Genomic DNA, 26,149 nt, shown 5'->3' on the forward strand with positions numbered 1-26,149 from the left:
ATCCTCAAAGGTGAATGCATTTGACTTTTTTCTTGTCAACAAAAATATCTGAAGGTCATGTCTAAACTGGGGAAATAGTCCCAAAGATTCAAATCCGTTTTAAAACTGGCTAAAGCCACAGCAGAAACAAGGATTTAGCAACTAGAAGCTGCTTTTTAGAGGGTTAGGTGCTTCTTAGCACTGGTGTCTTGTCTATGTGGCAGCTCTGAACAAGTCCAAATTTTAGGGAAAGCTACAGTACAGGCAAGAGTCAAATCTTCATTTTTGGAATATTTACTCAAATTTAGGCAGACTGAAGAAAGGTATTGGCCTGGTTCATACTTCCAGCATCAGTTATTCTCTATTTAACTGCAGAACAGCATTGTTCACACGGTTGCGGAATGTCTGTACAAAGAGCTGTGCTTCAGTGTGATTTATGGTGAAACTGTAACTGCATTTAGAAAGCTAAGGCACATGCTAACTGTGGCTTCTGGGTGGGGGTGTTAAAATCAAAATGAACAGTACTTACTGGTCCACTTTTTAGTGACAGGTCATTTCTTCTTTCTTGTTAAGAATTGCACAAACCTGTCATTTCTGTTTGACCAATGGAACTAACCAACCCCACCTCCCACCGAGGAAAGGAGCAGGCTAAGCTAGAATATAATCAGAGCTCAGAATATCTGGGTTGGAAGGGACATCCTCACACTTTGCGCAAAGTTTTAAAACGGGACAGCTAACTGAAAACTAGTTTGCCAGCAGGGGAGTCAGGACAGCAGCTTACATCCAGTCCAGCCTGACCTATTTCACCAACTAAGGCAAGACTTATGGCACATGCCATTGGGACACGCAACAGGTGCCAGTGAAAAGTGCCTGACGCCCACCCCATAATTCCTACTCTCTCTCTAGAGTCAGTATCTCCAGCCACACCCACTCACTGAGGTGCACATGACCCTGCCTGAAGTATTCTGAAAGAATCCCAGCTGTAAGGTAGCTCACTGCACTAGGGCCGATTGCAAACATTCAGTTGGGAGTAGCTGGCATGTAGACAATCACAAAGACGATTCCTAAAAATTCCTTTGGTTGTGGAAGTTTCACAGTCTAGTAGTTTAGGCCCCAGTAAACAAGTCAGTGAGTCAAACCAGGCCAAACTTCAAGCTTTCCAGCTGTTGAGCACAACTGTCTTTCTGTACTGAGATCTATACTCATTCCTATACACTCATCATCTAACCCCTTTTGAGTAGCAGCTTCCCATGCACCCTAGGAGGTATCTAGCTACTGCTAAATAATCAGGCCATGTTATATGAAGTAGGGCTCCATATCTGTCATGGTGGTTGCCGAACTCATGGATTCCATGACCTTCTGCAACGGCCAGTGTGGTTGCACAAGCAGCTAGCCCCGGAGCCAGCCACACTGGTCACTGCTCAGGTGGCCCTGGGGACCGCCTGAGCAGCGCCAGGAGCAGCATGTGCAGCCTCAGCTCATGCTGCTGGCCGCTGCCCCCCCTCAGATCAGCAGCCCTTTCCTCCAGTTAAGATTTAGTCAAGAGTATTTTTAGTACAAGTCAGGGACAGGTCACAGGCCATTAGTTTTTGGTTTTTGCCTGTGACCTGTACTAAAAATACCCCTGACCAGATCATTGCCTTAACAATAAGATATGCCCTTGTGGATTTTAAAAAGCCACAAGTTGTTCACTGCCACTTTAAATTTAAAATGTCATTCAACATTTTTCCTTTAAAAAGACAGACACAGTCAGAACTACTTTATTAATTGTATGGTTACAATGTAAGGATTATTTTGCATTGACAATGGCTGCTTAGCCTTGCTTTGACACTGGAAAATGGAGCTAACCCAAAATATGTTCAAAATTCACCGAGAAAACAGGAATCTAAGGCTGTTGGTCATTGTTTTACTAAGAATATTCTCTCTCAGAACCTTTGACAAAAAACTTTAAAAACGGTATGTTACATCAGTCAGTATATACCATCACCTTGGTCTAGGAGGTGCTATTTCAATCCCAAATAGAATGAAAAGGGTGGTCTGGCTTTTATAAAAGTGATATTCAAACATTATGAACACAAACAGATATAAAGGACAGATTCTCGTTAACACACCTTTGTCACATTGCAATTGGAGGCTAGTAAGCCTCGATAAACAATCTTGGGAATGCGGTAATTCAGTACAGATGAAAGGAAGAAATATTCACAGAACAAACCATTTCATTGTGAAAGCATGACAGTAAGGTTTACAAAGGTGAGCAAAAGTACATGAGGCTGGCCTCTGGTCACTAAACACAGCACTTGCACAAACAATAAGCACAAATGCAAGCACTGCGACACAACATCAGGATTCACGCAACTCAATAAATTACCCTTATGTCTGAGAGGCAATTTTTGAACTAGTTCAATCATTTGCCTGTAGGGCACAAATGTATTCGGAAAAGTGGGAAAAATTAAAGACAAGTTATGCAAGTGTTACCCTGGCAAGAGAAACACTAGAGCATGATCACTAACAAGAAAACACGCTGATTTTCTTCACTTAAAAGCTGTAACTTGGCTAAAAAATCATCAAGAATATGTTTTATATATCATACAAATTTAGTTGTTTAAAACTAACATCTGCATCTGTCAGCAGCAGCTACATTTAGACATATGGAAGGCTACGTTAAACTGAATTATTTCAAAACTAGAATAAGCACTTTTCCATATTGAGAACATGCAGCTCTATCCGCCTCCTTTGCCTTCTCTCAAATCCTCTCCAGAATTAAGTGCAAGTTTCACTGATGAATGAAATGTACCACTTATCAAATAAAGTGTTGCTTCTTTCTAGTACATCACACATTATTGCTTTACTTTACTGATAACAGACAGTGATCTACACTCTATAGCATTTAAGGCAATTCCCACAAAAACATCCTAAGTGTATTATTTGGGACACATACTTCATTTCACACACTACACTAATTTTGATATTTTAAAATGTAGGAACAGATTCAACTAAAAAGTTGACCAAAACAGACTGATTTACATTGTTGTAGTTACACTTTTACTAAGGTAACAGCACAAGAGCCAACACAGAATGGAAAATATTTTTGCTTAGGATAAATCACACCAGTAGCACCAAAGATAAACAAAAAAGACTAATAGGAAGTACTAGGACATTTCATAGCTGATCATTTTCTTGTACATCTGAAAATTTCCCTGGAGGATTTGTTTGACAGCAGAATATATCTGGTGAGTTGACTCATGTTTTCCAATCACAGTATGCAGGTTGATTAAAGATCTGACTAACTGACACACATATGCATATTTTATGTTATTTATTGCCAAGAAATGTTCAAGACATGACTTAGACACTTAAGCTGTCCCTCCCTCCCTTATGACTTTCAACGTATTAAATCAAAAGCAATATTTGCAAATGCTGAGCAAGTTTGTTTTCATGTAACTACTCCACATTCCTTGGACATTCATTAATAGCTACTTGTTCTCTGTTGGTCTCTGCTAGAAGTAATTAGTAATATTGTTAAAACATTTCTGGCTTCAGAGTGTCAATTTGCAGTGAAAAATTAAAAATGGCATCGGTATTTCCATTAGTGCAGCCTCTCAGTGACTCCAGACCAAATTTACTGTTTGCAAATGACAAAGATGTTTAATCTGCTAGCACCACAAATTCACTAAGATGAGGACCAGCAAGAACTGAGTCACATTTGTTTGAAAATGCTGCACCTACTATATACAGCAATCTTTCACTTGCAAACACCTCTTCAGAAGTTAGCAACAGAAATCTTCATTTTCTTTGGTTCACAATTCCAGTATTAACATATACTCTCTCTCTCTCTCCAGATATACTATTTATTTATCCCTCTCTCTCTGGACAGAGACAGTATATGTTAATTTATACAACAGAAATTTATAAAAACAGAAAAACCCTTAGAGGGATGAGAAGAAATATATATATTAATTTCAGGGCATAGCATTTAAAATGGCACCCTAAGAAACTGAATTTTTGTAAATTAGTTAATTTAAAAAAAAACATTCAAGGTGACATGAGTTCCTGGAAGCATACACTAGGCACACAACCATGCTCATAAGATGCGGTTGAATCAAGACAGCTTTAGTTCCATACAGCAGGATGAACTGATAGCATTTTCTGCCTAAGTGCCAGTTCTATTTGTAAACTAAATCAGTTTGAGCTGGAGTCATTGAGACAGAGAGTGAATTGCCAGATGCCATTTGAAATCAGTTTTCAAAGCAGAAGAATTACACGTTTAATTGAGAAGCTCAGAACTTGTGTATCTCCTCTGGGGCATTTAAGAGCCTTCTACTCCTGTTAAAAAGAGACTATGCAACTGATGAGATTTCTGTATAATGCGAGAGAGAGATTGCGTACTAGCTACACAATGTACATGAGAGACCTTCATTTTGCGGTTGAATAATTGTAGATACTGGCCTTTGCTGTTCTCAGCTTTGACTACAGTAGGGTGACTATGCAGTCAGAAGACACTATAGTCAAGATTACTCGTTTCAACAGATTGATATGGAGCATCACTGTTAACTGAAAGCCACAAAAGCTTTAAATAGTCACAGAAAATGCTTTCTAAGAGTTTTTTCTAAATAGCATATTCCTTTTAGGTTTTATTAAAGGTTCTGTTTCCATGAGACATCACTAAAGAAACAAACAGCTCCTTAAACTAATATGCAGCAGGCAAACACTTTACTGGATCAGAGCACAAGGAATGGAGTGTGCATACTACCATGGAAAAGAGATGGTTGCTGACCATTCCTATGGAAATAATTTCTTTAACTCCTCAGGACCGGCTTTCCATTTGTTTTAATAAAAAGGATTAGAATTATCCGTGCTGTAATGCAGCAGAAGTGAAAATAAATACAGTAGCTTCATATAGTGGCCCTGGAAGGCAAGCAACCGCAAGGCCTGTGGTATTTGAAAAGAAAACTTGTGCCTCTAGGCTAGGACATTCAGCACTGTGTCCCATGTACAATAAATACAGCAGAAAATTAGATGCTCTGAACACAAAACTCTGGAAATGTCTCAACTTAGGACTTGGCAAGAGTAACTATTTTAATGGAAGTTTTTCACACTAAATGTTTAACATGAGAGAGTGTGCTATTTCTGTTTGAGTGTGGAAGATCAGGCATCCTGATTTCTTCACCAAGAACGCATGCGCATACTTTAATTATCGAGGATACATTCAAATAAAAAAATGAAGCATTTTTTTATTTGACTGCAAGAGTAGAAAATACCTTTCCACTCAAGAGTTCAGAAGGAGAAAAGCCAAAAAAATAAATTTCTTCAAATCAAATTTTTTAGTCATATTTGTAGTTTTTCCTCCATATAAGATTTACGTGGGCCATATAAGATTTACCTACTACATAGAGAATGAAAATTGGTTAAAAAGAGAAGGGAAAGAGTAATATGGTCCACATTAGAAGGGAAGACTCAAGTTTCATAACAGGGCAATGCTGAATACCAGGTCAATGCATGACTGGCATTAACAAGCCACTGTTCAGTTTTTAAGACTCCAATGTCCCATATTAGTCTCATTACCGTACTTTTTATTAGAGGATACCCTTAGTTTGCATTATTGGTGTAAAGAATTTTTTTTGCAGCAGTCAATGTCATACCTATCTAAGAGAACAGTGACCTGGAAACAGTTTTAGTACATTTTTACCACAAAAATTGGGCTAAGGTCCCATAACTTGAGGAATTTTTTCCAGCATTTCTTCAGAGTGAAACTGGAAAGATTTACAATGAGAAATCTTTTCAGATGCGCTAGCAGACAAACAGGTTAGTGCAGTTTCCTTGCTAATATTCTCTAATACTGCAAATACACTGGTTTTGCATTTTGTACAACTCAGCCACAGAATGAGTCATTCAGAAAGTCATACAAACTATTTCTTAGCACCAATCCACACGTATATGGTATTGGGTTTCGCCATTTGCAATATCAAGTTTCAGTTTTGAATACCTGATGCCACAGAGACCTTTTTAAAGGTAGCTTTCTCTGAAAGTGATGAGCGAACACTACAGCAATACGAGTTCCACCTCTCTTCAAGCAGAAGGTTCTGGTACATTCCACCTTTTTTGTTTCTCAAGAAACCCTCAAGTAAACGGAACTATGATTTATCTGTGGCAGCAGCAAGGTTCACAGGACGCTGTCTTACAGCATTTGTTGAAGAGTTTCTGTCTGCTAACTCTTTATCCTCTGCTTCATCATCTGAAAGATCCTCCTCATCTGCTTCTTGTTCTTCATCCAGTTTTTTCAAGAGCCGGGCTGATTCTGGTGCTAATTTTTCTTAGAGAGAAAACAAAAGTACTTTCATCTCAAGACCTATTTGTTTGCACAACACTTAACAGGTCTGTCTAGGAATTCCGATACACATGAACATTAACTGCAGTGGTTTAGAAACAGCAATTATATTAACCACAAACCAGCAGAAGTTGGGAATTCCAATATTAAATGTAAAAATGACTAAACCAGGGGTCGGCAGCCTTTCAGAAGTGCTGTGCCGAATCTTCATTTATTCACTCTCATTTAAGGTTCACGTGCCAGTAATACATTTTAATGTATTTAGAAGATCTCTTTCTATAAGTCTATAATATATAACTAAATTACTGTCGTATGTAAATTACATAAGGTTTTTAAAATGTTTAAGAAACTTCATTTAAAATTAAATTAAAATGCAGAGCCCCCTGGACCGGTGGCCAGGACCCAGGCAGCGTGAGTGCCACTGAAAATCAGCTCATGTGCTGCCTTTGGCACGTGCCATAGGTTGCCTACCCCTGGACTAAACATTCATTGCTGCCAAAGGAATGATGTCACTTGTGTTCCTGGATTACTGAGTAAATATAACCTGGCATAAGACTCCCTTAAATTTGGGACAGGGAACCTAAAAGCACCAGTTAGAGGTACACAGGACTGACCCTTCGCCTCACATGTCTTTATAACACTGATTAACCAATCCCCATTAGTACCACACCTCATTTTAATAGATCCCAGTGAAGCATCTTAAACTGAACTGTTGGATTATGTTAACAGATGTAAACCCCCTCTTCCTTTTAACATGAGGCATGTCTTCTTTTGTCCTCCGTCTCACTACCAGTTCCAAACTGGAACTGAACTGAAATGTGTTGAAGCCCAAACTTTTAATTAATTTAATAATTAACTAACTGAGGTGGTGAGGGAGGAAATATCCTCCAAATACACCGCTACCTCGATATAACACGAATTCGCATATAACACGGTAAAGCAATGCTCCGGCGAGGGCAGGGCTGCACACTCCGGTGGATCAAAGCAAGTTCAATAAAACATGGTTTCACCTATAACACAGTAACATTTTCTGGCTCCCAATGACAGCGTTGTATCGAGGTAGAGGTGTATCTAAATGTTGCAAAAGCTACTTTCACCATAACAATATTCTGCTCTCCTAACCCCAGTTATGATCCTATTATGAAGCCTAGACACTAGATAATCACAGTTAAAATGCAACATCACTGACAAGCAAAAAGTCAACATTTTAGAGAACGTTTCATGGCCAGCAATCATAAGCCTCATATTATATACCCGTTTTATCACACAAGGATTTACTCACTAGCTTCCTCGAACAAAATGAAACCCTTAGAAACATATAACATGCTTACTTTGATAGTGGTGCGGCTGTGGTCTGTGCCTTTTGGATGGACAGAGACAGTCTGCTAAAAATACCATGATCTGAAGAGAAAAAAAAAAGTTTTCATTCAAGAATTCTGAACTTCTACATTGCATTAATCCACCATGCTGTATAAAAAGCAGCTTTTGTTTCTCATAACTGAAATTTTTTCACTTACAAGTCCAAGTATCAGTCCTGAAAACAGAGTTGCCAATGCAAAAACAGCATATGATCCCCAAACTGGCATACCAACATTTTCTGTAAAATAATTGTGGCAATTCTAAAAAGAAAGACAGACATTAGTCATTTCAAGAATGGCAAAATACCAAGTTTTTCTTTATTCAAGCTAAACAAAAAAAAATCAGACTTGCAACACATACCCTGATCCACATGGACAACTGAAACAAAGCAGACATACTGCTCATCCTGAAATAAATCAGAAGAGAGTGAATCTGGAGACTGCAATTTTTTTTTAATTTTTTTTTTTTTTTTTTTTTTTTTAAGGCAAATCAGAAGCACACAGATCTATGAATCTCCCATTCTGATTGTTATTCATCAGACTTACACTGAGCAATGTTGATTTTGCTACCATCCTAACTACTTCTCTTTTGCCCTTTACTCTGAAATAGAGCTCTGTGCGGATACAAAATATGTATCCGCATCTGATCCATGATCCACAAATATGCCCACCAGACATCCCCATCTGTGGATACGATGCCGATACCCGCAGATTTGCAGGGCTTTAGATATAAAATTTGGATCCACTTCCATCCTCAAACTGCAAAAATCCACATCTGCGAATGCCGATATCAACCGGATATCTGCGGATTTGCAGAGTTCTAGATCTAGTCTCCCCCTCAGGAGATAGGCATTATTTGGTACTTGAGTATATTTCGTCTGCAAGCTTCTGAAGGACATCTAGAGATTCCACACACTACGTAGAACTTGCACCTGTTGGCCTATGCATTTTAACTCTTTGTTAATGCACTAGACTTTGTTCCTCAAGGCAAACATAGCCTATACAGTACTAATCATGTTTGTAGTCAAGTAACTAATATGATCCAAAAAGCATCTTAATGTGACACTGAGACTACAGAGTTACAAGAAAAGTCAGGTATCAGATGTGTAGCCATGTTAGTCTGGATCTGTAAAAAGCGACAAAGAGTCCTGTGGCACCTTATAGACTAACAGAAGTATTGGAGCATAAGAGTCGGGGTATATAAAAACTATGGTCTCTATAGCAACGCTAGCTTGGCCACAATGCACACACAGAAATATAACATATTGAATATAAGTAACAGAGTTATTGGTGTAGGAATTCTAGGTTTTTGCATTTCCTGATCTTTCATTGTTACTGTGCTATCTTTGCACTGCTGTTAAGTAGTATTCAATTCAGCCCCAGTGTGTGGTTTTCATTTGTGTTTTGTTTTTAGGAAAAGAAAAGCTAAAAGGTGACATGGTGAAAAATTAAGCCACTTTCAGTACTTAAGTGTGCACTTATGAAAAGAGACATGCACAGTGACTAAGGCACAAACATTAAAGATATCGATTGTACGCTTGCAGTAGTCATTTTTCTGTTGACCTTAATTTAATTAGTAGCCTATTTGTTTCATGCTTGGTTGTGGACCAATTCTTTCATTAAGATTAGTTGCACGCCCAGTTTCCAAAGCTCAGTTTCTGAACAAAGCGATGGCTTTTAAATGGGAGAAGTATTCTTACACCTTTGTAAAACAGATGTCACAATTTTCCTTGACCTTTCAAAAATAAACACTTCCCCTTCCACCACAGGCTAAAGATTTGAGGCGTAAAGCGGATTGCCAAGAAACGCTGAGCAGGACTGCAACTGAACCTGATGTTATTCTAACTGCAGAAAGGCTATAATATGAACACAGTATTTGTATTTTTGTACAGAAGAGCTCAAATATTGTTTAGACTGTGCTCCCACGACTGTCGAACTAGTACAGCGTATAAGAATTTGGGATCACCCAAGTCAGATTATAGAACCTTGATTCTGGAATGCCATTTTGCTATGCAATTCCCCATCTACTACCCCACCCCTCTCCCAAAACAACAATATACCACCAGCATTTACAACATAGGAGCACTGCAGTAGTTAAAAGCAAGCAATCTTCAGAGTTGCTCCTCAAAACCACGGGAAGGCTAGATAGCATTTCAAACAGCACAATTCTTTTGAGACTGGGTGACATCACTCTCCCACTGTTCCCTGCCTGCACTCATCACAGGTTGCATCTGATTTGCCTCCACATGTTCTTTACACTGCCAGTGCTCTAGCACAATGATATACTCTTTCCAAAATTTCAGCTGTTCCACTCAAGCGTGCAGAACAAGTACATTAGCATATGAAAAATCTACAACGTGCAACAAAAATACAGTGTGAGATTCTCAGCTCTGCAAAGATTATCCTCACCAGTATAATGGACCCTGACACAGCCTCATTCGAACAGGGGACAGAAAGTTACATTTACCCCTCTAAGGCAGGGGTTCACGACTTGTTGAGGGTAAGCCCTGGGCGGGTCACGAGACGCTTTGTCTACCTGAGCATCCACAGGTACAGCCGTTCATACCTCCCAGTGGCTGCGGTTCACTGGGAGCTGCCAGCGGTCGTACTTGCGGACGCTCAGGTAAACAAAGCATCTCGCGGCCCACCAGGGGTTTACCCTCAACAAGTCGCGAACCAAGTTTGAGAACCACTGCTCTAAGGTGAACCAAGCAGTGCTATGGTGCACCAGATAATTTGTTCCACAGAATCCTCGAATGTGCATGTGTCTGGTAGTGAAAATAATATAGATACTGATAAAATCATACTGATACTTACAGGACAGAGCAAGGACCAAACCAAGAAGAAACTGGTTCAATAGACTTCCATTCTTGGTCACTGATGAAATTTATGAAGTCATTTTTAGTTCTTTGGCCTTGGTACCTCCTAAACTCTCCATCTTTACAACTGTTCAAAGAGGAAAATGTTAGATGAGTACCTTAGGATGCCAGATACAGTACAACTATCATGGTAGCTGTGTAGTACAATCTAGCCACATAGCATTCATGTCTGTTCAATGGCATTTTCCTCCTGTATTCTCTACAATCATTCCTTTTATCCTACTTTAAAGTCAAGAGTCTTAGAAAAAATTGAAATCAACCAACATCATTTATCTGGCAGAGCATAAGATCTTTGCTAGACTCGTATTGTGTTATTACAGAAAGATGACAATCTTGCCAGTGCCTCACCCAACAGCAGCATTAAACCCACGTAATAGACACAAGTTTAAAAAATGGAAGCACCCATTACAGAGACAGGCCAAGGCATGGACTAACCACAAAAGAATAATTGGATGACACTCTATGCCCCATGCTATGCAGGTGGTCAGGCTAGGTGATTATAAATTTTATGATTAATGCTACAAAGAGCTTTGAGACTTCCCCCTCTCTGTCCTAAAATGCCAATCTCAATAAAGCAAACAAATAATCTACAATCATTTTTCCAAGAAATCCAACATTTAATAAGATGATCACATTTCCCCTACTACTGTGGATTTTGAGTACTTACTGATAGATAGTGGGAAGTGCTGTTATGACAAATCGCCCACTCAGACCTGCAGAAGGACACAGTCATTTTTAAAATGTTAAGAGCATTTTGAACTGGGAGAGAGGAAACAGTGTCGGACAATAAATGTGTTTATCATAGGTATCTTGACAAAAAATGTAGATCAGTTGTTCCCCTGTAATTCTGATCAAGCACAAATTGACACATACACACTGGAAAGACAGAAAAGTCTAATGGATATGACACTCAACAAGTAGACAGAAGTCCTGGGTTCTATTCCCAGGTCTGCACTGATCGGCTATGGGGTTTTGGGCAAGTTATTTCACCTGTCTGTGCCTGTTTCATCTTTTGTTTATTTAGACTGTAAGGTCTTCAGAGCAAAGACTGTCTTTTTCTGTGAGTTGTACAGCAGCTTGTGCAAAGGGAACCCAACCTTGGCTGGGGCTTCCAGAAACAATAGTAATGCAACCGCGGTGGAATTTTCAAGGGCACCTAAATGTTTTAGGAGCACAAGTACCATTGACTGTCAGTAGTACTTGTGCTTCTAAGCCACTTAGGCATTTTTTGAAATCTCAGCCATAAAGATAGTTAATGAGCTCTCACTACAATTAAGTATATTGTATTGTTCTGATTGCCTCTATTCATTTTATTTAAAACAAACACACAACATTTCACTTTAGTACAACAACAACAACAAAAAAAAGCATACAAAACAACACAGCCTCTGGGTACTGCACAAAGTGTAAACATCTGTATAAAATACTGGTTCTTTTTTCAGATATGTAACAAGGATTACCTGGCTGTTCTGTGACATCTACTTTTGCAATGTTAATTTCAAGATCTTCCCCCCATTCAGCAAACTTTTCCCATTCAGGCTGCAAGTTCTGACAGGCAGGACACCAGGGAGCATAACTGAAAAATAAAGTCGGTCTCAAAAAACACAATGGGAGAAAACACAATGCTATTTGATCCAACCATACAGTAATAACCAAACACTGCACTACAATTAATGTGCCCAGTGATTTAATACACACTAACGTTCCAGTGCTAAAGAGAGATTAACAAATGGGCAGCCACACCCCATTTTAACAGATTAAACACATTAAAAATCTGATTACCACAGAGTCAGCTCTCAGCTATCACCATTTCATTTTAAAGCCATGCCTTCAGGCCTCGCAAACTCGCCACCTTTACTACCTCTTAAGTAACAGCTCCCTAAGAGAACAATTGTTAGCAAAACTGAGTATGGCAGACAGTGAATGTTACAGTTATTGAAAAATCTACACAAAGGAGAAACTAGCCTCCGTTTTAAAAGCTGCCCAATCCTGCCTGAAACACTGGTGCAGAATCATAGATGAAAAAAATAATCCCAATTAACAGACCTTGCACCAAGGGAGATTTAGGCTAGACATTCACTGAAAGGGGCTTCTAACGGGCAAGGTAGCTAAGCACCAAAATAGCTTAACTAGGGAGGTCGGGGACTCGCCATCACTGGAGGTTTTTAAGAACAGGTTAGGCAAACGCCTGTATCAAGCCTAGATGATACGTGGCCCTGCCTCAATGCGCAGGCTGGAGGGGATGAGCTCTGGAGGTCCCTTCCACCCCACGGGGGCAGGAGGCTGTGCTTCACCGTGGGAATCTCAGCACAGCTGGAGGAGGCAGGATCCCAGCGGCAGGCTGCACACCGGGCCGGGGGGTGGGGCTGCGCCCACGGAGCCCCACCCCCACCGCAGCAGCAGGACGGCCTGAGGGAGGGGGCGCCCCCCAAGACACACCAGGGCCTGCTGGGAGCATGGGGCGACGCCCTAGCGGTCCCGAGAGCATCCGCCCCCCGGGAGGGACTCGCGGGTTGGGAGGGGGAGCGAGGTGCGGACACCACGTCCTCCCCTCCCCCCACCCCCAGCATGGCCCTGCGGGATGGTGGGGGAGGGGAGGCACCCTGGGGCGCAGCGGGCCGGGGGAGGGGCGCTCCCTCCCGCGCACTCACAATTCAATCATCCACTCGCCCTGCAGCAGCTCCCGCCACGTCTCGTCCGTCAGCGTCTTCACGTCACTCCGCTTCCCCAGCGCGCCCGGCCCGGCCAGCAGCGCCAGCAGCCCCGCCGCGGGGACCAGCCAGGCCACGGCGCAGCGCCTCACGGAGGCCGCCATCTTAGTTACGCGGCTGACGCTTCCTCAGTTGAGACTTCCGCTTTGTCTCCAGCCCAACGCGCTTACTGCGCATGTCAAGGAGAGCTGAACCCCGCCTGCGTCTTTGGTGGAAGGGCCAGTTCTGGCGCATGCGCGTTCTCGGATAGTGCGATTAGCTCAGACTGCGCATGCCCGAACCGAGCCCCGCACACAGCGCTGGTGGCAGAACCGACAGCAGTCACTCAGAGCGCATGCGCCTTTCGGAGTCGCCCGATCAGCCCACATTGCGCATATTCGGGTCCCGAGCGGCGAGGCGCGCATGTCAGAGTTCGGAGCGGTGAGGTCATCCGTTGCGCATGATAGAAGTGCGGAGCGGTCGGGGACGTAGATGGGCGGGTCCAGGCTGAGTGAAAAGCAGTTTAAGGCGGGTCTAGAACGTTAGGGAGCCAATGGGGCACCGTGTTCTGGGAGGGTGCGTGCGGACAAGGCCTGACGCAAAAGCCAACGGGGAGCTCTCGCGGGGGTGGGGTGTCTGGCTGCCCCGAGGGGAGCGGTAGCATTCGGGCCCTGCCGGTGGGGGAGGCCGCTGCTCAGTACTGCCCCTTCCACCAGCTAGTGAGCCCCCAGCCACTGCCCCACGCCGTACTAGGGCCCCGAGGGTGCTAGAACCGGCGCGTCTCAGGCTGTGCTAGAACCGGCGCCCCAGGGGGTGCTAGAACCGGCGCGTCTCAGGCTGTGCTAGAACCGGCGCCCCAGGGGGTGCTAGAACCGGCGGTCTCAGGCGTGTAGAACCGGCGCCCCAGGGGGTGGTGCAACAGAACTGACCAAGGTCTCAAGCTGTGCTAGAACCAGGAGAGGGCCCATGCAAGTGTGCTGGAAAGACCGTGCGGGCCCCCACGCGAGTGCTAGAACCGGCAGTCTCAGCTGTGCATAAGAACGGCGCCGCAGGGGGGTGCCAGAAAGAACCCGCAGGTACTCAGCTGTGCTGAGAACCGCGCCCCAGGCGTACAGAACCGCAGGTCTCAGGCTGTGCTAGAACCGCGCCCCAGGGGGTGGCCAGAACCGCAGGTTCAGGCTGTGTACGAACTGCTGCCCAGGTGCAAACTGCCCAGGTTCAGGCGTGCTGAACGCCGCCCCAGGGGTGCCAGAACGCGCCAGGTCTCAGGCTGGCTAGAACTAGCGGCGGCCCCACGCGGTGCAGAACGCCAGTCTAGGCTTGGCTGAACCGCCGCCCAGGGTGGCCAGAACTGCCAGGTCTCAGGCTGTGGCTAGAAACGCCGCCCAGGGGTGACAGAAACGCCAGGTCTCAACAGGCAGTGCTAGAACCAGCGGGGCCCAGGCTGTGCTGTGGAACCGGCGGTCCCACCGCGGTGCTAGAACTGGCAAGTCTCAGGCTGTGCTAGAACCACCGCCCAGGGGGTGCCAGAACCGCCAGGTCTCAGGCTGTGCTAGAACCGCCGCCCCAGGGGGTGCCAGAACTGCCAGGTCTCAGGCTGTGCTAGAACCAGCGGGGCCCAGGCTGTGCTGGAACCGGCGGGCCCCACGCGGTGCTAGAACCGGCAAGTCTCAGGCTGTGCTAGAACCACCGCCCCAGGGGGTGCCAGAACCGCCAGGTCTCAGGCTGTGCTAGAACCGCCGCCCCAGGGGGTGCCAGAACCGCCAGGTCTCAGGCTGTGCTAGAACCAGTGAGGCCCAGGCTGTGCTGGAACCGGTGGGCCCCACGCGGTACTAGAACCGGCAGGTCTCAGGCTGTGCTAGAACCGTGCCCCCAGATGGTGGTAGAACCCTAGCCCCAGGGGATACTAGAATCCCAGCCCCAGACTGCTAGAACTGCGGCCCCAGATGATAGTAGAACTGACAGGTCTCAGACTGTGTTAGAACCGCAGCCCAAGGGGGGGTGCTAGAATCCAGGCCCCAGACTGCTAGAACCACAGCCCCAGCGGCTGCTAGAACTAGTGGGCCTGAGGCAGTGCTAGAACCGCGGCCCCAGATGGTGGTAGAACTGGCAGGTGTCAGACTGCTAGTACCACAGCTGGAGAGGATGCTAGAACCAGCGGGTCTCAAACTGCTAGAACTACAGCCCCAGGGGATGCTAGAACCCGTGTCTCTCAGGCTGTGCTAGAACCACAGCCCCAGGGGGTGCTAGAACTGGCGCGTCTCAGGCTGTGCTAGAACCGCAGCCCCAGGGGGTGCTAGAACCGGTAGGTCTCAGGCTGTGCTAGAACCCCGGCTCCAAACTGGTAGAACCGCAGCCCCAGACTGTGCTAGAACCAGCGGGTCTCCATACTGTGCTAGAACCGGTAGGGCCCAGGCTGTGCTAGAACCGCAGCCTGAGGAGGCGCTAGAATCCCAGCCTCAGCGGTGCTAGAATCGTGGCCCCGTGGGGTGCTAGAAACAACAGGGCCCAGGCTGTGCTAGAACTGCAGCCCCAGTGGGTGCTAGAACCGGCAGGTCTCAGGCTATGCTAGAACCAGCGGGATCCAGGTGGCGCTAGAACCGCAGCCCCAGGCGGCGCTAGAACCGTGCCCCGAGATGGTGGTAGAACTGCAGCCCCAGGGGGTACTAGAATCCTGGCCCCAGACTGCTAGAACTGCTGCCACAACAAGTGCTAGAACTACAGCCCCAGATGGTGGTAAAACTGACAGGCCTCAGACTGTGTTAGAACCGCAGCCCCATGGGGTACTAGAATCCAGGCCCCAGACTGCTAGAACCACAGCCCCAGCGGGTGCTAGAACTAGTGGGCCTGAGGCAGTGCTAGAACCGCAGCCCCAGATGGTGGTAGAACCGGCAGGTCTCAGACGGCTAGAACCACAGCCCCCAGGGGTGCTAGAATCCCGGCCCCAGACTGCTAGAAACGCAGTCCCAGGGGGTGCTAGAACCACGGCCCCAGATGGTGCTAGAACTGGCAGGTCTCAGACTGCTAGAACCGCAGCTGGAGAGGGTGCTAGAACCACACCCCCGGTGGTGCTAGAACCAGCAGGTCTCAGACTGTGCTAGAACCACAGCCCCAGGGGATACTAGAATCGGCAGGTCTCACACTGTGCTAAAATGGCGGCCCCAGAGGATGCTAGAACTGGTGGGTCTTAGACTGTGCTAGAACCGCTAACCTAGGCTGGTACTAGAACCAGGGTCCTAGGCTGCAAGAGAACCAAAGACATAGGAGAACTGGGAACCTAGGCTGAACTGGATCTCTTGCCTGTTCCTAGACTTAGCAGAATTCAATTTCCATTTTTTAAATAATGTTTACTGATAGGATCAGTGTTTATGTTTAAGCTTTTTAGAACAGAATGACGGGATGTAATTTCAGCCCTGTGGTTTCCTGTGTTTTACACAGATCCGAAAGCCCCTCACACCTAGGGTTGAAAATTATTCAGAAATAGAGAAAAAAAATCATGAAGCTGAAGTTAGAGAAAGGGTTGTTGCCACTACAGGGATGAATCTCGCAGCATTTTGCTACACTCTGTTTATATTGAAAATTCTTTGGGGGCAGGGAGGGACCATGTCTTCCTTACATGTATGTACAGCCCCTAGCACAAGGGAGCCCAGGTTCATGATAGTAGGTTGTACCGCAATACAAATAACATTTTTCATTTACTGTGTGATTCATTTTCTTTATATCCTTCATTTTGGGGTCTTTCTCGTTGCTTTATTTCCCACATGAGGGGCCTTGGAGTGGTCTGGCCTGGGTGCAGAATGAATTACTAGAGCTGTCCAGGAAAAATAATAGATCAGGTTTTGTGGCTATATTGGCACCTACTGTATTATACAGTGTGTGTGTGTGTGTTTTTAAAATAAGTACAAGTTACTAAGAACTTGCTGACTCAGCTCATGTATTACTTCAATGGTCAATGCTTTCAGCACTGCACACATTGTTGCTTTTTATTTTGGTTTTAACTGGATTTTTGCAAACTATAGATAATCCAAGAACATATCCCTGTTCCACATCAGTAATGATATGTTAAGACTTTTCTTCTGTTCTTCAGAGCAGCAGTGCTCCTCTTCATAATCTGAGATGCAGTCAAGAATAAGAGAGTGGATAAGTAGTAAGCATGTCTCTTATCCTAGTAATGAATCTTATACAATCATGTAAATCTCTTTTGCTTTTTATTAATGATTATTGAACAAGTAGAAGCTACTGCACATTAGTTTTAATCTCCATTATCAAATAGAATTTACTTCTAAATATACAAGAAAACAGATAAAGTTTTTTGGAACCTGAGGACAAGGAGACCTTTAACAAGTCTTACACACTCCAGAATATTCAAAAGACACTGCTAGGGACAAGAAGTTTGCTTGGCCTTAAAAATTACAGTAATCTTTTCCGGGGTTTTTAGTTCTTGGTTGATTTTGATGTAAAATCTGTAGACTTAAGAGAATTAAATTGCAGTGGTTGTGAGCGGACCACACTGTAAACAAACACCTTCTCTGATTGCAGCCTCGTTCTCTGGGTATGTCTACACTACGGGATTATTCCGATTTTACATAAACCGGTTTTGTAAAACAGATTGTATAAAGTTGAGTGCATGCGGCCACACTAAGCACATTAATTCGGCGGTATGCATCCATGTACCGAGGCTAGCGTCGATTTCCGGAGCGTTGCATGTGAGTGCTATCCTGGTAGCTATCCCTAGTTCCTGCAGTCTTCCCAGCTTGGCCTCTGGAAATTCTGGGCTTTGAGAGACCCATTGCAAAACAGTGTCAGCGGGTGATTCTGAGTAACATGTCATCACTTATCCTTCCTCCTGTGCAATCACAATGGCAGAACAATCATTGTTGCGCACCTTTTTCCCTGGATTGCCCTGGCAGACGCTCACATGCCATGGCACCTGGAGCCCTATTTGCCTTGTCACTGTCCGTCATGTGTATGTACTGATGCTGTTAAGACGGACTGGAAGGGCTGCAACGACAACACAGCAGCATTCATTTGCCCTTTGCAAGGTAGCAGAAGATCGGTTCGCAGTCCCTATTGCAACGCGTCTGCCATGTAAAATGTCGATGAGATGGACCGCGTATCAGTATTCTGTACGTTCTGCTGATGTCATGGGTGCTCCTGGCTGGCCTCGCTAGAGAGTAGCCCTTCCGGTGGTACGCATGTACAAAATGGATATGACTCCCAGGGTCATTCCCTTTTTAAGTTTTTGTCAAATAAGATCAGCCTGCCTAGAATATGGGCAGTGTAACTAGAGAACCGGCAAGAGCACATGCTGCTCGGGTCAGAGCCCAGAGATCCCGAGAACATGATGAGCTGCATGGCCATCTAGGGGGTGCCCCTGCAACAACACTCACACCGTTGCTTCCCTCCTCCCCCAACCCTCCTGGTGCTACCTGGCAAGTGTCCCCCATGTCGTTGATGAAGTAATAAAGAATGCTAGGATGAAGAAACACGACTTTTAGTGAATAAAATGAGGGGAGGAAGCTGCCAGACTGCCTATGATTAGTCAGGCAGACATTAAACGGTGTGGGGAGAGAGTGCAGCTCCCGCTGCTATGATAGTCAGGCATATATCAAATCTTTTCTTTAGTACATGAAAGGCGGGCTTGAATAGAGCTTAGCCTCCGTGCTATGATGAAGGCGGTACCACTCTTCTGTACATCTGCCAGGCAATCGATCGGGAGTCATTCACAGTTTTACCCAGGCACCCCTGCCGACCTCACCAAGGCCAGCAGCGAGCAACTCACAGGTCTGCAATATAAAGACGATAGCAGTCATATTTGTAAAGTCTTCGCCACCGGGAAGGAGATGCTGGTGTTCAGCACTGCAGCACCCCGTCTACTAGCAGCATTGAAGAGACATCAGGGTGACATTGAAAAAAGGCGAGGAAATGTTTTCCCCTTTCTTGTCGGGGGGGGAACAGTGTAAATGACAACATATACCCTGAAACACCTGGAAAAATGTTTTTTAACCCTTCAGGCATTGGGGAAGCTCAGCCAGAATGCAAATGCTTTTCGGAGATTGCCAGGACTGTGGGATAGCTGGAGTTCCTCGTCCCGCGTCCTCCCCTCCATGAGCCATCCTATGTGATTCTTGGTTTCCGTTACGCTTGTCACACAGCACTGTGCTGTGGACTCGTGTATCATAGCCTGGAGATTTTTTCAAATCGCTTTGGCATTTCGTCTTCTGTAACGGAGCTCTGATAGAACAGATTTGTCTCCCCATACAGTGATCAGATCCAGTATCTGCCGTTACGGTCATGCTGGAGCTCTTTGGATTTGGACTGATCGCCACCCATGCTGATCAGAGCTCAACACGCTGGAGCAAACAGGAAATGAAATCAAAGTGTTCGCGGGCCTTCTCCTGTCTACCGGCCAGTGCATCCAAGCTCAGATTGCTTTCCAGAGCATCACAATGGGGCACTGGTGATACTGCCTGGGGCAATACCAGTCGATTTTCGGCGACACTAACCCTAATCCGACATGGGCAATACTGATTTCAGTGGCTACTCCCTCATCGGGGAGGAGTACAGAAATCGGTTTAAAGAGCCTATTATCATTCATTAGTAAAGGGCTTCGTTTGTGTGACGGTGTGCTAGGTTAAATTCGGTAATACGCTTTAATTTTAGTTATAAAATGCGGTAGTGATTAGACCGGCTCCATTGCATTGGTCTGCTCTTTTCTTGTGAAACAATAGTCGGAAGGACTTTATTGGTCCTGAAGCAGATTGTTCTTGGAATGCTTGCCTCTACGAGCCTAGCATGCAGAATGTTTTTGGGAAAATTTAGAGCCAGCCAACCTGGTGTGTGACCCATAACAACTTAGCACGGCAGGCATTACAATGAATTCACAGCAATCTACTGTATTGCGAATGTCATAGAGATCACTAGCAATAACTCGGATTCAATATGTCGGATGAAAAACTGGAGTTAATAGAAATCAACGGGTAGATGATTAAGTGTATATTGTCTGTGGTGTCTCCTCATATCCTGTTATGACAAGTTTAATTCACTGGGCACAGAGTCTAGTTATATAGATGCTTAATTCCCTTTCATGTCTTAATTTCCATAATTATGATGCAACGGTGTCCAGTAACCTTAACAGATTGTAAAATATTTGCAAGAACTAATAAAATTTATTCTCCATTGTCTATCAGGTTTAACTATTTGTATAGAATGAGGAACAGGCGGTCTAATTCTTCTTATGTGAATGAGTGTAACTAGTATTACCGTCTGTGTGCATAAGGATGATAGAAGATGAGCTTTCGAGTAGCAGCTGGTCCACAGGCATCCTGCATTTGCCTGTACTTCCATCAGGGAAAGGCCCTGATTGACGACATCTAAGGAGCGATGCTCAGGCCTGCATAGAGAAGAGCATATAAAAAAGAAGTCTTGGTCTAATTTCCTATGCGGTCTCATCTAGTTGCTTAAACTCTTGAACAGGGAAGGTAAGCGTTAAGTAGATATGGGGTCTATCCAGATAAAATTATTATTCTGTGGAATTACTGGGAATGCCTGCAGACTAAACAGACTTTTACCTTAAGATCGTCTTTGGACTCCTCTGACCTTGTTGGTGATTGATTCCAGGAGTCATACTTTACAAGCCAGCAGTTATTTCATCACTGCTGTTTATCCTGAACTGATACTGGACATGGCACTATGGACGACGTGCTCATGCTCCAAAACGTCTGTTAGTCTATAAGGTGCCACAGGATTCTTTGCTGCTTTTACAGATCCAGACTAACACGGCTACCCTTCTGATATATGAACACTGGAAGTCACATGTATGTATATTGATATTTTAACCATTTGTAACTCTTCTTTTTCATTTTATTATTAAATCTTTAATTTTTTAATTACTAAAGGATCAGTATCAGCCCATAGGCGCTAACTTTTAGTTTTCCCTAGGGGAGCTCCACCCTCAAAGCCCAGCCCTTGCTCCAACCCCTCCCCCAATGCCCCACCCTCGCTCTGCCTCTTCCCACCTGCACTATATCCCCTCCCCAAAGCCCCCACCTGCCCACCACTCTCTGCCCTCCTCAGTCCCTTCCCTGAACTGCTGGTCAGCTGATCAGGGTTGCTGCCAATCAGCTGTGGCTGGTGGATGCTGAGTACCCACTATTGTTTTTTCTGTGGGTGCCCAGACCCAGAGCACCCACAGAGTCGGTGGTGGATGACATAAGGCAGCCTTTCCCAGAAACCTTCTGCAAAGGATTGCAAAGTACCTCCATGAAAGCTTCCTAGAGATCTCCAGGGAGGATTCCCAGGCCATCCCCATGCACATAAGCAGTCTTTTTTGGAAAGCAGCCTCTGCTTAGTTGGAGTGGCCACCAATACCCACTACACCTACTTTTTTGTTCAGATTAAACATAAAAAAATAATAGCATATAACCCCTACAGTTTGACTGGAAATGTGGACTCACCAGAGGTGCCTTCCCCAGCATCATGCTCCACTGCCAACGGGTCCTGTGAAGATAGGCTCCAGTGTTAAACAGTTCTTGGCTGCTAGGGAGAATGCATCCTCCACTTGCCTGCCTCACGTCCTCCTCCTCCTCATCCTCATCAACAATAACCTCTTTGTTGTTGCTCGAGGTCACCTGGGGTTCCTGGGAAGTCTCCACAGAACGTTTTGGGGTCAGTGGTGGGGTCACCACTGTGAATCGCATGCAGATCCTCATAAAAGCGGCTCATCTGTGGGACAGAACCAGAATGACTGTTTGCCTCCCTTGTCTTTTGGTATGCTTGTTGAAGCTCCTTTATTTTCATGCGGTACTGCTACATGTCCCTGGTGTAGCCCTTCTCCCTCATACCCCATGCAATCTTGGCATAGATGTCAGCATTTCTTCTGCTGGATTGGAGCTCTGCCTGCACAGAGTCTTCTTCGCACACAGCAATAAAATCCACTACCTCCTGTGTACTCCATGCTGGAGCGCGTTTGCGGCCTTGAATCTCCATGATCAGCTGTGCTGGCAAGCTCTCCACACTGATCAAACAGGAAACGAACATTCAAAAGTTCCCAGAACTTTAACAGGGGAGCAGCTATTTCTTCTGTACCTGGCTGATGAGCAGTGGAGTTGTAAGTGCTCTCCCGAGTGGTCATAGTCAAGCACTGTGGGACACCTCCTGGAGGCCAATTCATTCAAATTACATAACGCAGTGTCTACACTATCCCCATGTCGACCTGTGGATATTGAATTAAACCCTACGCCTCTCGAGGAGCTGGAGTACAGAAGTCGACTTTGCAGGCCACTTAGGTTGGCAGAAAGCACTCGGTGTAGTAGACACACATGTTAGATCAACTTAATGCAGCTTATGTCGACCTAAGTTTGTAGTGGAGACTAAGCCTGAGAGTCAGTGGCGGTTGGTTGCTTTCACTAAGGGAATGGCCCAGCTGGTGGAGTATGAGCTTTTAGCAGCACATTCTGCCCCTCAATGCCACTCCATCCCACCACCAGTCTACAATAGGAAATTGGATCCTGACTGAAAACGTTTATGCAGTAAGTGGTCTCCTGGGACCATTACCAGAATGGTTGAAGGGACAGTCCAGACCACACAAAACCCTTTGCCACACCATTACAGAAAGCACAAAACAGTGCTACAAACTACTAAATACACTCCAAGGGGTTGGGTTATGGCTGTGGTGAGAATCGTAAGTGTGAATTTCCTGACAACTGTGCATTTAAAGTCTCAAATCACAATATTGGGTAGTTGTTTTCTGTATGTGATAGTTAGCTACAAACTACTGTTTGTAGCTAACTGTGTTGCTGGAGAACAACTTTGTGTTCCTTTTCAGTCTGGGCACAAGGTGGCAGAGTTGAAGCGTCTTCTGAGCAGAATGAAGACTGAGTGTTGGGGAGAATTTGTATTTACCTGCTAATGGCATTATACCATAGTTATCAACATATTAAAGACAAGGCAGTGTAACTTTTCCTAGATCACTTTAATCTCCATTTCCATTAACAACTCCAGTCCTGTTTCTTTTAATATATGGACGTTGTACTGTTGTAATGGTTGATTGTATCAGTTCTGGAACATGATTGTATCATGTTCTTAAAGGGAGATGAAAAAAGCCCAGTATTTTATCTATGTAATAAAGGAATTGTCCTTTTCTTTACATCATGCCTAGCCTAGAAAAATAATTCCTGGGGTTTTTTATTTGGTTGGACTGGTTGACCAAAAAAAAGGAACAAATTTGAAAAAAAAAAACCTTAGCACTTAGCTTTTTTCCTCCCATATTCAAAAATATAGAAATTGGAAATCCAACCACCCGTACAGCTGGTCAAAAAATAATTGAATTGTTCCTAAAATTTCAATTTTTTAATTTCTTTTTGTAAAAATTTCACAATTTGGAAATTTGAGAAGTTTCAAACAGCTCTATTTGCATCTTCATTTTTTAAAAATTTTCATGCTCTGATGATACAGAGCTAAACAAAATAGTGTCCAGTGAGTAAATCTGAATATACAATGTGAGAACAAAACATGCTCATGTCACCTGGCTGTTGAGAGCTGATTTTATTGAACAGAGTTTTGCCATGGTGACACGCCTGGCCATACGATCAGCTCAGAAGCCCCACTGCTTTACATACAAGGCAGGCAACCGCTGGATGAGTCACATTGTCAGCGACTTGACCTCGATCAGCTGGTCCAGGGCAGACATTTGGCAGAATCCCCTGCAGATTACGAGATGCTGTGCAGCTGTCATATGAAGTAGTGGACATTAAACAATACAATTCTAGGATCCCAAATAAAACTGACCCCAAAATCCTAAGCAGGGATTTGGAGCAATCAAAGTTTTGCATTGCTCCGCTCCGACTCCACTCCAGCTCTGGGCAAAAACCTACTGGTCCGTGCTCCAGATCTGGGCTCTGCTCCAAAGCCCTGATCCTAAGGCTGAAAAATTGCTCTGAGATTACATTCCATAGTATCTAGTATTATGCAGGCAGATGAAATGTTACATATAAGCATCCAGCGCATCTAATTTGATAGAACTATTTTCTAGCGTAGGCCTTTTGGAGAAGCTGGCTTTCGGAAACCTACTCAGTGACCGTGTGGGTTTGACCTTTAGTGGAGCTAGTGTAGGAGGTGGTGTTTTTCTGCAACCCAGGTGCTCGTTTCCATAATTGGAAGGAGGGAGGACAAGGCAAACATCACCTGCCCTTCCACAGGGAAAGAAGCTTGCTGTGATGCAGCTGTCCATGTGTTAGTAGGAGTGAAATAATCCCTGCTTGCTTAACTGTGAGCACACAGATAGACCTATTGGCTTCATTGGAAGTTAGATCAGACCCTGTAATTGCAAATGCAGTTTTCGCCTTGCAATGCAATTTGAGAGGATTAGGGACTTTTCATTCTGCTTTATGGAGTGTTGCTGTATTGGCATGTACTCTCTATGCAGGTTCTTGTTCCATCTTGTATCACATTCCATAATGCATTTTGAGACCGTTTGGGTGTAAAATGCGAACATACTGAAGTTGCACTATTGTGTGCTGTATAACAATTTTGTCGTCTTCTTGGGATATATAAGCATCACAGCATCCTTCTCATAACCACTGCTCGTCGGCATTTTCCTTTGCATGCCAGAGAGATTGCACTGAATGCTAATTCAATAATTCGATTACTGTCTCATTTAGTAACAGTAAATCTTTCTTATCCCAGAGATTGTTTGCTCTTCAGTTATCTCACTTGTTTTCTCAGTGCAAAAGCTAATTCTGTGGTTTACATTTGAAAGAACTACAAAATCACTTTCAACTGTGTAGAGATGATTAGGAGAAGGCTGTGTTCCCTTCACGTGCTTCACACTGTTACCATGGGAACCACAGTAGAAAGATTTTTGAAAACCAAAAAGTCAAACGTATTGTGTTTCTGAGAACGGCTATTGTCTTATTTATTGATTCATTTGGTTTAACTCTTTCATAGCCTGCAGCTATTGCTCTGAAAATAGACTTTAAAAGTAGAGGTGTTTTTCAAAATTTGCACCTTAGTCACCTGATCTGTCTCCTTCCCCCGTCGCAAGGTCCTCCCTGCCAACCCCCAGTCCTGGCTCACCCCTGACGTCCACTTCCCCCACCTCATGAGGTGGAGTATCTCAAGTGGAAATCCCATGGCCAGCCAACTTCTTCCACTACAAATTTGTTCTCTCCTCCTTCAAAAAGCGACAAAGAGTCCTGTGACATCTTATAGACTAACAGACATATTGGAGCATAAGCTTTTGTGGGTGAATACCCACTTCATCAGATGCATGTGGTAGAAATTTCCATTGGCAGGTATAAATATGCAGGCAAGAATCAGTCTAGAGATAACGAGGTTAGTTCAATCAGGAAGGATGCAGCCCTCTTCTAGCAGTTGAGGTGTGAACACCAAGGGAGGAGAAACTGACTGAACTAACCTCGTTATCGCTAGACTGATTCATGCCTGCATATTTATACCTGCCTCTGGAAATTTCCACCACATGCAGCTGACGAAGTGGGTATTCACTCACAAAAGCTTATACTCCAATACGTCTGTTAGTCTATAAGGTACCTGTAATGGATCTGGCACCGCAGCACCCCTTTGTGGCAGGGGAGGGAGGGGTGCCAGGGCTGGATCACTTCCTACTCTCAACGTCGTATTCTCCCCTCCGGGGCGGTGGAGGGTTTACCAGTCCGTATCTCTCTGTCGGGTCCTCCATCTGGGCTGCAGGGTACGTGCCAGCCGGGCTGGCTCCTGGAGCGTGGGCTGTTCCTCCTCAGGAGCTGGCTGTGTGCATCCTTCTCCTTCGGTAGTCAGCCCTGACTGAGCAGTTTTGCAGGCTTTTATACCTAGCCTCCAGTAGGAGCATGTCCAGCAGGGCTTCCGGGGCGAGGCTTCCTCTGCCAAGAAGGAAGGGTTAACCCCCTCGGCGCCAGTGTG

The 26,149-nt window shown here is 44.7% G+C and overlaps 1 protein-coding gene across 1 annotated transcript; it reads right to left on the bottom strand.

Moving 5' to 3' along the window:
- Positions 1–1,702: 1,702 nt before the first annotated feature.
- TMX1 (thioredoxin related transmembrane protein 1) lies at positions 1,703–13,479 on the bottom strand. The gene is made up of 8 exons (XM_032783528.2): positions 13,193–13,479; positions 12,002–12,117; positions 11,209–11,254; positions 10,480–10,608; positions 8,024–8,069; positions 7,822–7,923; positions 7,636–7,705; positions 1,703–6,289 (listed from the first exon to the last, which is right to left on the bottom strand). The coding sequence occupies exons 1-8, from the start codon at positions 13,354–13,356 to the stop codon at positions 6,111–6,113; spliced, it is 852 nt and encodes a 283-aa protein (XP_032639419.1). The 5' UTR covers positions 13,357–13,479; the 3' UTR covers positions 1,703–6,110.
- Between the last annotated feature and the right edge of the window lie 12,670 nt (positions 13,480–26,149).

This window comes from Chelonoidis abingdonii, chromosome 4 (genome assembly GCF_003597395.2).
Source record: "Chelonoidis abingdonii isolate Lonesome George chromosome 4, CheloAbing_2.0, whole genome shotgun sequence".
In the NCBI taxonomy this organism is placed as follows: Eukaryota; Metazoa; Chordata; order Testudines; family Testudinidae; genus Chelonoidis; species Chelonoidis abingdonii.

Bases quoted from the DNA above. Each gene is read 5' to 3' on its own strand.
- TMX1 (XM_032783528.2), bottom strand. From the start codon at position 13,356: ATGGCGGCCTCCGTGAGGCGCTGCGCCGTGGCCTGGCTGGTCCCCGCG. The intron at 10,609-11,208 runs GTAAGTACTCAA...CTCTTTGAACAG, and splicing joins GCACTTCCCACTATCTATCA to TTGTAAAGATGGAGAGTTTA. The intron at 7,706-7,821 runs GTAAGTGAAAAA...TTTTCTCTTCAG, and splicing joins CAGGACTGATACTTGGACTT to ATCATGGTATTTTTAGCAGA.